Source organism: Octopus sinensis, linkage group LG5 (genome assembly GCF_006345805.1).
Source record: "Octopus sinensis linkage group LG5, ASM634580v1, whole genome shotgun sequence".
Lineage (NCBI taxonomy): Eukaryota > Metazoa > Mollusca > Cephalopoda > Octopoda > Octopodidae > Octopus > Octopus sinensis.
Genome location: NC_043001.1, coordinates 74,710,191 through 74,723,526, shown reverse-complemented (window position 1 = coordinate 74,723,526; position 13,336 = coordinate 74,710,191). Strand labels below are relative to the sequence as shown.

Genomic DNA, 13,336 nt, shown 5'->3' with positions numbered 1-13,336 from the left:
GGCCCGCGCGTGTATTGGATAGATAGATATAGATATACCTACATTTATGTGTGCGTGTGTGTTTATTCTTTTATTCTTCTATATTTTTCAGCACTAAGGGTGTTGCCATGTTGTGTGTGTGAGTACGCACGAGGATATGCAAAAGACAGGGTGGCTATAACCAGTTCGCCTTTGATCATATGGCTGCTTAACTAGGCTGATCATGACTTAAGGCTAAACCAAAATATATCAGGTTTTAAATATATCATTGTCAGTTTAAGCGTAACTTCTGACAAGAGAGATAATTCAAAGAATAAAGGTACGAGGTAACTTCCCTTGGCTATTTTATACGCTTTTCTAGTGTGTAAGATCATAGGTTAATTTTGTCTTAACACTCTCATTTTGTAAAGAATCTCATTTGGAACTGGTTTTTATTGATTTCCTTCTACATTTGTATCATTTGCATTTCAGTTGATACAAATATAGAAGGAAGCTGAATTGAATTCAGATATAGGCATGTACTGTGCCAATATGGCGCCTGGCGACAAAATATATATATAAATATGTATTTTTAAGTTATATAAAAAAATATACATATAAGGTTCTGGCGAAATTGCTGCAGCGCCGTATAAAATAACATGCAATATTTAGTTCCGAATCCTTATGTTCAGAGTTCAAATTACCCTTAGGTTCACTTCTATTCCTCCGGGGTCGATAAAAGCCAAATACCAGTAACGAATTGTGGTCAATTTAATGGATTAACACAAAATTATTGGGCTCGTGCTTAATTGGAAATAATCACTGAAAGGGTGGAGGATTAACAGAAATACTACAACGCCGGAAAAAATAACATATGGTATTTGCTCCGGCTTTTTACGCTCTGAGTTTCAGTACCATACTGTTCTTAACTTTGCCTTTCTTTCTTCTGGTTTGGAGGCCGATAAGATAAAGTATGAGTTATGCACTAAGGTCATTAGTATAGACAAACACATTCCTTTCTACATTGGTAGCCTTGTGCCTAAATTTGAAAGCAAACCGGTTAAGATCAGCTGTAATGGGTATATATATAACTGTACACTTCGATTAATATACTGGGTACGGTGGGTAAATTGCCGCCATTTTATATTTTTTATTTTGCACATGCACATTGTTTGTTTTTGATTTTGTTGACTACACCATATGCTAGGGTCATTTGGGCACCGTCTGTGAGAAAAGCAGCACAATGACGCAATTTACTCTGCCAGAAATTTGGAAACGACATGTACTGCTTGGCATTCGCGCCGAAAGTTCAAATACTAACATTTCAGAGAGTTTGAGTGTCAATCTGAAGATAGAGCAGAGAATTCGGAAAGAGTTGGATGCGTCTAATGGTGATTACGAAGGTAAGGCAACTCGGAAAATTCACTCTGATCGTTCTGATAAGAAAAGAACTCCTGAATTTGTCGGTGAGATCAAGGCCGTGATTGACAACAACCACTCCAAGTCACTCCAGGTTCATCACGTGGGACATGGGAGCGGATGAGTTTCTTATTAAGCAGGTAGTTCATGAAAACATTCGGTATTCCTCATACAAAATGAGAAAAGACAAGAGGAAAGACTGCGCCACGAAGCCTTTGAACAAACTCAAGCATCTCCTCCAACGGAACATACTTTGGTTTTTCTCAAACGAGAAAAAATTCTGTCAAGGTCAGACAGAGAATACAGAGCAACGGTTGGCTTGCCGAGTCCCAGAAACATGTACCGAGAGTGATAAATATCAAGCATCCAGTCAACATCATGTTGTTTGGAGTGATCACTTGTGATGGCGACATTATGCCTCCATTCATCTTCCCACACGGTCTCAGCCTCAACACGGAGGCCTACATCAAGTGCCGAGAGGAGGTAGTACTGCTCTGGGTCAAGAGAGTGGCTGCTGAAAGACCCTGTGTGGTAACAGGACTCTGCAATATGCCACACAAGCAGGGAAACCTAGTCATGGCGATCAGACAATTTCTGTGACCACATCACCCCTAACATCTGGCCACCTAACTCCCCTGACTGCAAACCCTTGATTATTATGTGTGGGGCACAGTTGAGCGAAAGACCATCAAAACTCCTTGTAATACCAAAGATAGAGTGAAGGCAAGGATTATGATAGCATTCACTAACTTTAACAGGAAACTGTACAGGAGAGTTGCAGGAGATTTCCAAGTCGCCTGGAGGCTGTGGTTGAAGCTAATGGCGATTTTATTGAATAAATTTACCCTTTAGTATTTCAAGACATTTAAATGTAATTTTGGTAAAGATATCTGTTAAAATGAAATGTCAGTGTTATTTTCACTTTTACGTAATTTAGATGACAATTTATTCACCGTTACTACCTCGTCATTATCTAGCTCGTTCCTAGCTTTTCTTAGAGACTTTTTGAATGTGTCGACAAATCTTTCCGCCTGCCCATTTGACCTCGGGTGACAGGGCCGGTTTAAGATATGCTTTATGGCATGCATTTTGCAGAAATGTCTCAATTCACATCCCGTGAATTGTGTTCCATTATCTGAAACTAACGTATCTGGAACATCGTATCGAGCAAATAACTCCAGCATGAACTTTATTGTTGTCCTTGCTGCGGGTTTATTACAGCTGCATAACTCTATCCACAACAATTAGATAGTATGCGCTGTTCACTGGTCCAGTGTAGTCGATATGTATCCTGGATAATGGGCTTTCAGTCTCCGGTCGTGAATGGTATTTTACTGGTGGTGCTTCAGTTGCCAACGCGCAACCTCTACATGCTTTCACCAATTTCTCAATGTCCCTGTCCATAGTCGGCCATTATATAAAGTTCCTCATTCAAGTTTCATTCTGGGCATTCTCGGCTGTCTACCATGGAATTGTTGCAATACTCGTTTCTGTAGTGCACTTGGTACTACTACTCTCCGCGCGTACATTAAGACATCGTCGCAGAGTGAGAAATTATTTGAATTTGTATTTTTATTATGCTTATTTTTCAACGTTTCTTTCATTCTTGTAATGTAACTATCATCTACAGACTTCATTTATATATCATGCGCTGTCACCGGCAGTTCCTAAATTATAATACACACAATACTTCTTACTGCATTTTCTGACTGCAATGATGCTGTCACGGTCTCTTCTAGCGATTCCACGCTGTTGGGAATTAGCCTCGATAAGCAGTCTGCATGACCAATTTTCTTCGATGGAATATACTGCATCTTAAAATTGTAGTTCAGCAACATTGTACCCCAGCGTTGTAGTCGGTTCGCTGTATGGGTAGGCAATTCATTCTTTGATCTAAAAATTTATAGTAAAGGTCGATGGTAGGTTTGTAACAAAAAGCTTCTACCATGTAGAAATTTGTGAAATTTTTTTGCCGCAAAAATAATCAATAGAGCTTCCTTCTCTATTTGACTATACTTTTTTCTCGCTGCTATCAACGAACGTGAAGGATGAACTACTGGCTTCATATTTCCATCTTTATACTTGTGCAGCAAGATTTCTCCTACTCCATGCTTCAAAGCATCTGATGCTACAACGATAGCCATTCTGGGATTGAAATGCGCTAGTAACAAGTCAGAAATTAGTATTTTCTTTATGTCTTCAAATGCGTTTTGGCACTTTGCTGACCAATCCCATTTTACTTCTTTTTTTTTAGTAACTAGTTTAATGGTGCTCTCAATTTATGTATATTTGGAATGTACTGTTGACAGTAATTTGCTAGGCCAAGGAAAGCTTGTCATGTCGGTATATTCATTGGAGGAGGCATATTCTTCATTGCGTCTGCTCTCGACGGGTCAAGACATCTTCGATCCTTAATATTAAAAAAGAAAAAAAAAAAGTTCGTATTCGATATGCTCATTCTGCGATTCGCTTTTGATTAAAACGTCATCAAGGTAAGGAATAGCAAATTGACAGTCTGCCAACATCGCGCCCATCACCTCTTGAAATATTGCAGGTGCTACGTTCAGTCCAAAAGGTAGTATATTGTATTTGTATAGACCTCTGTGCGTGTTGATCGATAACAGCTTTGAGCATTTTTTATCTACTTTGATTTGTTGATATGGGTTGATATGTTGATATGGGTCAGACAAATCGAGTTTTGAAAATATTTTTCCTCCGTTTAGTTTTGTAAAGATATCTTCTGGGGTCGGCAGTGGATAACGGCTCATTTTTAAACAGTCATTTAAACTTTTTCAATGATTCCGTTTTTTTCCAATCTGTCCGTTTCATCGTGCACTTGCTTTGTTAACGCAAAAGGCACTTTCCGATTATCATCTAATCAAAACATTATCATCTAATTCAAAACATGCTTCAGTTATCATCTAATTCAAAACATGCTTCAGTTATCATCTAATTCAAAACATGCTTCAGTCATTGTGCACAGACCTAGTTTGTCCGAGAGTACTTGTGTGTGTGTGTATTTGGGTGGGGTTTGCAAATATATCGTTTCGTGTTCAGTCCAACTGCAGGGCACCTTAGTCAAGCGTCTTGCACTATGGACTGGCGTTAACCAATATCTTGTAAGTGCATTTGGTTGAGAAAATTGTGCGGACGTCCTTCGTGTGTGTGTGTGTGTGTGTGTGTGTGTGTGTAAGCATGTATGTATGTATGTATGTAAATATGTATGTGTGTGTACGTATGAACGTATGTATGTAAGAATGTGTTTACGTATACATATGTGTGAATGTCTATCTATCCACACACACACAAACACGCACGCACACACACACACACACACACACACACACACACAAAACACACGCGCACATGCTGCTGTACTACCTCTATCTCTCCGTAGTTTTCGGTCTTACATGTATTTTGCTATATTTCTCATGGAATTTAAATTTAAAAGAAAAACATACTAACACAGGAAGACGATGTCATAATTTCTTTTATTGAAATAGTACAATATTATCTTATTTGCGTTAAACACACATTCCAACATGATGAAGATGATATGTACATGCATTGATACAGTGATATACATACATCCATCCGTCCATACATACATACATACATACATACGCACATACATACATACACATACATACATACATACATACATACATACATACATACATACATACATACGCACACATACATACATACATACATACATGTACGTTTGAATATATATGTATATATAATATATACACACACATATATAAATATTATGTATGTATGTATGTATGTATGTATGTATGTATGTATGTATGTATGTAGGTATGTATGTATATGTATATATATTATATAATGGTGTGTTGTTTCGTTATTAGTGGTATCAACAATAAAAGTACTCAATCCAGTGCGCGATAAAAATCATTTAATATACACAGAATTTAAATTCGAGCTGCTACAAGTTTCATATTGTATAAACAGCATAGTCGAACAGACTTTCTCCATTTTCCAGAAAAACCAACTATATTGTATGTATTTGAGTCTAAAATTGCTTGTGAACACGCGGCACGCTACACAAGCTTGTCTGACACCAGTTGTATATCATGAACACTTCTTTTGGTATTTTGTCTCGAACTTGTCTCTCATTATGCGTTTATATATTTTTCACTCGTTGCTGATGTCCTGCACTTACTTATTTTTTGGTATTTTGTTCTGTATTTATCGCTCGTGTGTTTACGAATTTTCCACTCGTAGGTGATGTCCTGTACTTGATGTACTTTATATATACTTATTTATTTATAATCGAATGCCACGCAGCCTTGTCCACAGCAAGTTTTTACTTTTATTTATAATTTCTGCGACTCTTCCCTTTCTTCCTTTCTTTCTTTCTTTCTTTCTTTATTTCTTTATTTATTTCCCCTATCCCTCTACAATCCTCTTTATTCTCTGTTTCTCCCACTCCCTTTTTGCTGCTCCCTGTCTATCTTTCTTTCACTCCCTACTATCTTTCGTTCCTTCACCCTTCTTCTCACTCCCTTTGTTTTTTTTACCTCATCCTCTCTCTTGTCTTCCTTCTCTACCTGTTTGCTCTTGCATGACTACAAGCCATTTTTTTACATCTGTCTTTTCTGGATGCGACGTGCACATAGCTGGACGTCATTTTTCTCGCCTCCCGACATTTCCCCCTTTTATTTCTCTTCTACAATTTTCTTCTCTTCTACTTATTCTGCATACTTTCAAAATTTCTCCCAGGCGTTACCTATTACAATGCGTCATGGCTTAACGGCGCTTAATGTTTCTCTTCGTCGATTGTTTGTTTACTCTGTACGTCCACTCTGTCGTTATGTGTTCGTTCGAAGCTCTAACTCTCCATAAATTTTATATTTCTGAAATTTCTGGATGTTGCTGTTTTATGAAGTTTTCGTATCTTGTCGTTGAAAGCTCGAAATAGGAAGTAATTAACTGTAGCCAACCGAGGAGAAGTTAGACTTCTTTCGGCATTTTGTCCCGTACTTGTCTCTCATTGTGTTTACGCATTTTTCATCCGTTGCTGTTGTCCTGCTCTTATTATATTTTGTTTGGTATTTCTACGTATTTTTCACTCGTTGGTGATGTCCTTGCACTTGATGTATTTTATATTTATTATATATATAAACTAAGTGGTTAAAAAATAAACATCAGAATTAGGAAAACAACTTGATATCATCCCCATATATTCATACCGTTAAACATAAATAAATACATATCAAAATACCAGGGCGTTCAGCACACAAAACCCGAAGGTATAAGAATATACATATATATACACATAAAATCGTTGGAAAAACCTTTAAAGAGCAATGCGTATGAAGAAAATATGGATGTATACATATAGCAAGGCGACTAAAAATTTAGAAAGAATAAGATAGTTAAGCCATTAAAAGTAAAAGGAATCCAGAATAATGCTCATCGTGAAGTGCATTTTAATATGTATTTTGATATGTATTTATTTATGTTCAACAGTGTGAATATATGGGGATGATATAAAGTCGTTTGCCCAGTTCTGATGTTTATTTTTTAACCACTGAGTTTGTCTTCTGCCTCAGTTTTTTTTACTTGAGCTCTTCTGTTTGCAGCCCTATATTTATTGTATTTTTCGATTCCTATAAGGAAAAACGAAATTTAAAAATTATATATCTTTTTATTATATATATAGCCAGTAAACCTTTTTCTATTTTCTCTCCTTGTTTATTTCTGTGTTCCTTTCTGTCGAAACATAAAAGTTTCTCACTTCCCGAGCGTTAAACTAATACATCTCTTTGTTGTTTACACACCCGTCTTCGTCTTTTGTTTGTGTTTTTTTGTAAAATGTCACTATACATATATATATATATATATATATATACATATATATATATATATATATATATAAATTAACAGAATGAGATAAAAAGCCAAGGCTGTGAAATATTTCAGAACATTTATAAGAAGAAGGTCTCACAGCTGTTTCTGGGATATTTTATATATCCCTTCATCGGAGATGGTGTGATAAAATGGTTAAGCAACAGCTATTCTAGAAAAGATATGAAATAGAGAGTGAAGTGGAGGAAATAAAACAGATGTGTGATATGCAGGGATATTGTATCTGCAGATCCATTATTTAAGCAGAATGGTATATACCATTCTCTGAAACAGCTGTAAGACCTTCTCTTTATAAATGTTCTGAAATAATTTGAGCCAGCATGGAAAAAGAATGTCGCAATCTAGAAAAATACGCACATATATATGATTATATATGATTATCTATGGTGTATCCACTTATATACAACACATACGCATGCAAACACACATATAATGAATATCATTTATATATGATTATGCAATCATATACTAACAATACATAAAACACACCCTCTTTAATCAAACTATATATATTTGTAGTAATATTTTGACGGAATTGTTATTTATTATTTTGCTAAGATTGCAAACGCTTTAAATGTTTCTTGCAGCTGTTTCTATAGTGAAATAATTGCAATTGTCAGTGAGATACAACTTTAAAATTTGTTAGATATCTAAATACATATACATATACATACGTATATATGAATACAAATATACATATTATAATACATATATAATACATACACATTAACACACACACACACACATAGATACATACATACACACATACATACATACATACATACATACATACATACATACATACATACATACATACATACATATATGTATATATATATATATATATATATATATATATATATATATATATATATATATATATATATAATTTTCATTATTGTAAGAGCCTACCAAGTCATATCCGCGGAAAAGATGACCATCTCTACTGTAACCATCACATGTCACATAAATTATGTAAATCAGAAATGAGGTCTCTCAATTTTTGTGTCTCATCTTTCTGATTACATATCTTTGATCCAAAGCTAAAGGATGGTGACTATGTTACCGTCTCTATCACTACTGAGTACGGAAGTTACGATTAGTAATTGTATATGAAGTGGAATGGTTAAATCAGGAAGTGGAACCAGATCAAAGAATTGACTCCCCAGGAACATGTTACCATTATCCTATATGCACACCATACAAATGATTACAATCAAAAGCAGACATTAATGCACACATTATTACGTAAGAAAACTAAAAGAAATATGTCAATGAAATCTTATTCAGAGTTCATAGGTTGTTTTCATTTTCTTCCTCAGCAATATCGGAAATAATCGATTAATTAATTTAGCCGTACAATTCCAGGACTTTTTCAATGCGTTCCAAGGCTTTAAAAAATAAACAGATGAAAAGAATAAATATTAGTAAATCATTAGAGTACTGTATGGGGAAATGTTACATTAAAATGACAATATATTTGGAAAGTTATTATAATGGAAATCATAACTGTTTCTTGTGTTAATACGACAGTTTTGCTGTTTGACATGAAGGAAAAGACAAAAAGAGAGTACCTGTGGCGAATGAGAAAAATATTGGCTTCAAAACAAAAATGCCAGAAACATAATTTCGGCAATGAGCTCGCGCGCAATCGCAGTAGTTCGGTATGGCGCTGGAGTTCTGAAGCGAACAGAGGGGGAGCTAAAGGAGATGGACAGAAAGTGTAGAAAGCTTCTAACGATGCATAGTGCCCATCATCCACTTGCGGTCAGAGATCGCCTATACGTGAAAAGAGCAAATAGAGGATAAATGTGGAAGACTGCGTGCGTATCGAACTCGAGAGCTTAATGAGATACCTAGCCCAAAGTAAGGAAACTTTGCTGGTGACAGTTAGGAACGAGAGAGTATTGAAAGCAGAGAAAAAAGGAAAACCAAAGGAAGAAGTGCAAAAAGGACACGAAAAAGAATTACGCAAGAAGGGATTACACGATTAATTCCATGCAACAGAAGTTGCTGGAAAAAATAGGTGGATTCGCTGATGAAAGAAACACTAAAAAAGAGACCGAGAGCACTATACTGGCAGCGCAAGACTTAGCTCTGGCCACGAACTGGAAGGTCGAACTTAGGAATGACGTATTCGTAACTTAACGTTTCAGCAAAAGACACCAACAAAATAAGTATCAGGCTTTAAAACAAATAAGTACTGAGGTTAATTCGTTCGACTAAATTTCTTCAAGGCGGTGCCCCAGAATGGCTGCAGTCTAATGACTGGAACAACTAAAAGATAAACGGTAAAAGATATACAGAGACAGATAGATACATACATCTCTCTCTCTCTCTCTCTCTCTCTATATATATATATATATATATATATATATATATATAATATATATACAGAGAGAGAGAGAGAGAAGAGAGAGAGAGAGAGAGAGAGAGAGAGAGAGAGAGAGAGAGAGAGAGAGTACACAATTGAATACTTACCAACTTTTAGAATAGGCATCTTCCGGGTAAAAATAATACGAAACCAGCCTGGTTCCTTTGAGTAAGAAATTCTTCCACCACAAAAGAAAACTTTGTGTTCGAAGAAAGTTTTAAAAAGTTCCATTTCACATTCGAAAGTATCTTCTTTCATAAACTGAAACGAATGAAATATTCTTTATAAATACATTTACATATTTCTTTTTTTAGTGTGGAAGCTAAGGAATATAGTGATCATAAATATTTAACTAGTTATTCTTTTAATTATTAAATTAATGATTTTAGGCTCTGTTCTTGTCAAGAAAGAATGAACGTTGGGCGAAACACTTAACGTTCAAATTCTGCTGAGGTCGACTTTGCCTTTCATCCTTTCAGAGCTGCAAGTTAAATTATGTTAAAGACTATTACTATAAGAATCAATTGAACTCGTTCGTACAAGAATATAGAAAGTAAAACGAATAAATATATATTTAAATTAAATTATCATCACCATGAGAAGAGACAAAATTATTAGCTTAATGAGTTTGACCTTAGTTTTATTGAAGACATGAAGAGGAACAATTCCAGCTGCTAAATAAAATTTAAATATGACATATTTGTACGTTGGTATATTGATTTCTCATTGTATTTGCAGTTATACATCGTGATTACAAATATAGAATATGGATTCGGTTCCCGGCAGTGTGTATTACCTTATAAATATGGACCTGTTTTACTATTTAAGAACATTATAAATAATGAATATGGTGATAACATTGACGCTTCAACTGGCACTTATGCGTGCGTGTGAGTGCGTATGTGTGTGTGTGTATGTGTGTGTGTACATACATACATGATGATGATGGTCGTCGACTCATGACGGAGAAAGATCATTGCTGACCTTTAGGAATATTGTGTGCTTTAGGACTAACTTATATTTTGCATTTGTGGTTCCGTTGGTGGCTAATGAGCCCTGCTCTTGACAAACATACACGACTGCAAACATTGCAGACCAAGCTTTCTCCATTTACTTCACTAGCAGTGCGCTTTCGAGCAGCCCGCTTAAATTCTTCTGTAGAATACGTGCTCTCTCAAAGGTGCCGAACTCCTCCTTAACCTGCTTCCTCCATCTGTGACAATGACAGGCATTGCTCTTCCAGTAAGTTTCCTGCATATCACAGGCCTTTAATGAAGATTTGATACAGTCCTTAAATTGCAACATTGGTTTCTGCTGGGGTCTCTTTCCACTTACAAGTTCCCTATATAGCGTCTGTTTAGGAATCCTGTTATCCTTCATTCTAATAAGGTATCCAGTCCAACATAACCGGTACTTGTGCACCATCGCTTCAATACTCAAGATATCAGCTGTTCTCAGGACCTGTATGTCTGGAGTTTTTAAAGTCCAGCCAATATTCAGAATGTGTCTAAGACATCTCTGATGAAAGCGTTCAAGGACCCTTACGTGACTCTTGTAAAGGGTCCGTGTATTACATGAGTAAAGGAGCGATGTCAGTACACATGCACGGTACACAAGCAATTTTTGATTGCCTTGTGATGCCATGCTGGGTCCAGACACGAGACTGAAGAGACCGGAAGGAATCAGTTACTTTCTGCAACCTGAAATATATTTCATCATCCAGAGAGCAAGAACGGCTGCGTGTGCTTCAGTATTGTTCCTTCAACCAAGATAGCTGGTTCCACATATGAATTTCCTGGTGCAGGCTGGAACATTACAATAGACTTGTCCAGGCTAATGCTGAGTCCAAATGCCTTGCAAGAAGCAGAAATACGATTGATAAATATTTGCATGTCATCCACTGTATGAGTGACTAAGTCACAGTCATCTGCATAAAGGAGGTGACGAATAAGATTGAAGAGGCGGCCAGAAGATCGCTACTTAACATATGTTCCCAGAGAGCTAACCTTAGCAAAAGCATGAGTAAAAGCAGCAGCAAAGTACAAAAAAAAGGGAGTTGGGGGCAAGGATGTCACCCTGCTTAATACCATTCTCTACAGGAATGGGTCTCGCCATGCCACCACGAACATTGACCCAAGCCTCTGTCTCTTCTTGGTTTTATTTCAACAATGCGCCCTTAAATATGGTTTCTGATTACAAATATCTTGGGTCATACATATTATCATCGGGAAAAGACTTTCTAACTAGAAAGGGTATGGCCTGATCAGCCTGTAATGACATTCATAAGATCTGGTCATCAAATCTAAGTAGAGACTTCAAACTTGAAATCTTCAAAGCTACAGTCGAACCAATTCTACTATATGGCTCAGAAACCTGGACGTTATCAAAGAAGCTTGAGAGGCGGTTGGATGGAACCTACACTTGCCTCCTTATGAGAGCTCAAAATCTCTCGTGGAAGCGCCATCCAACCAAAATGCAAATATATGGGAAACTACCACCTTTGTCATCTCTTGTGGAGTGTAAGAGAGTCCAGTTTGCTGGACATTGTTGTAGAGCTGAAAAAGAGGTAATTTCTACTCTTCTCCTCTGGAAGCCATCTACTCGCAATACCAGAGGGCGCACACTCTCCTACCCTGATGTAATCTCCAGGGATACAGGCATCCAGCAACAGGACCTCCGTAATGCCATGATGGACCGTGAAGTCTGGCGTAGCATGGTAAATTCCATTGTCTCGACCACGGTCGAACAATGATGATGATAGGTACTATGACTTCTTTTTTGTATTTTTGTATTTCCTTAACGACAGAAAACAGAGTTTTATTTTGTGGCTATTTGTAATAGTTTTCTTTGCTTCTCAAGTAGGTCTGTAGTCCTATGGTGGTTATTTTGTAGTGGTTTTCTAGCTGTTTAAGGCATCTATCACCTTCCATATGTTGTATATATAACTTTTCTATGTCAGATTTTGGGTGGTGCATCATAAATCTTGTCATTAGTTTACTCGTTTTCCTGTCTATTCTGATTAGTTCATTTAGAGTCCAGTTAAGAATATTGTAGCTGTAACTTATAACTGGGACGGTTAGAGTGATGATACCTGTTATCCTGTTTTTCGCACTGATCTGTTTCTTCTTCTTCTTCTTCTTCATCTTATTATTATTATTATTATTATTATTATTATTTTATTATTATTATTATTATTATTATCATCATCATCATCATCATTATTATTATTATCATTATTAATATTGTTATTATTATTCAGTAGTCTTATTTTCATCACGTGCTTTCACTGTGTCTATAACAAATGACTTATTATTATTTTTATTTTTATATATAACTCACCTTACAGAAGTTTGCCCAAATGAAGAACCCTCCACTGGAACGGTACACTGTTACTCCCTTAGATTCTAGTTGACTCACAGCCATTTCATAAGTTTCGCTCATTCGTTCTCTTAATGTTGGGAAATAAATATTCTTAAACCAGTCTGTAAATTGAATTGAACATTCACTTCAACAAGCAAGCATGAAATTATAACATCAAAGACATATTTGGTCTGAACACAAGGCTGAGAAACATTCAGAAAAAGAATTATAATTTGGATTAACATCAGTTCTTTATATGTCAGTATTTTATTAAAAAAAAAAATGAAAGTTAAAGTCATTCTAAGGAAATTTTATTGCAAGAAACGA

The 13,336-nt window shown here is 36.1% G+C and overlaps 1 protein-coding gene across 2 annotated transcripts in view; it reads right to left on the bottom strand.

The window, feature by feature from the left end:
* Positions 1 to 8,290: 8,290 nt before the first annotated feature.
* The window catches only part of LOC115212336 (1-aminocyclopropane-1-carboxylate synthase-like protein 1), a 44,782-nt gene continuing 39,736 nt past the window's right edge, over positions 8,291 to 13,336 (bottom strand). For both annotated transcript variants that reach the window (XM_029781201.2, XM_029781202.2), the window contains 3 exons: positions 12,989 to 13,131; positions 9,757 to 9,910; positions 8,291 to 8,666 (listed from right to left, as the gene is read on the bottom strand). In XM_029781201.2, coding sequence (XP_029637061.2) covers positions 8,626 to 8,666; positions 9,757 to 9,910; positions 12,989 to 13,131 — 338 coding nt within the window. In that variant the 3' untranslated portion in view covers positions 8,291 to 8,625. The remainder of the gene's footprint in view (positions 8,667 to 9,756; positions 9,911 to 12,988; positions 13,132 to 13,336) is intronic.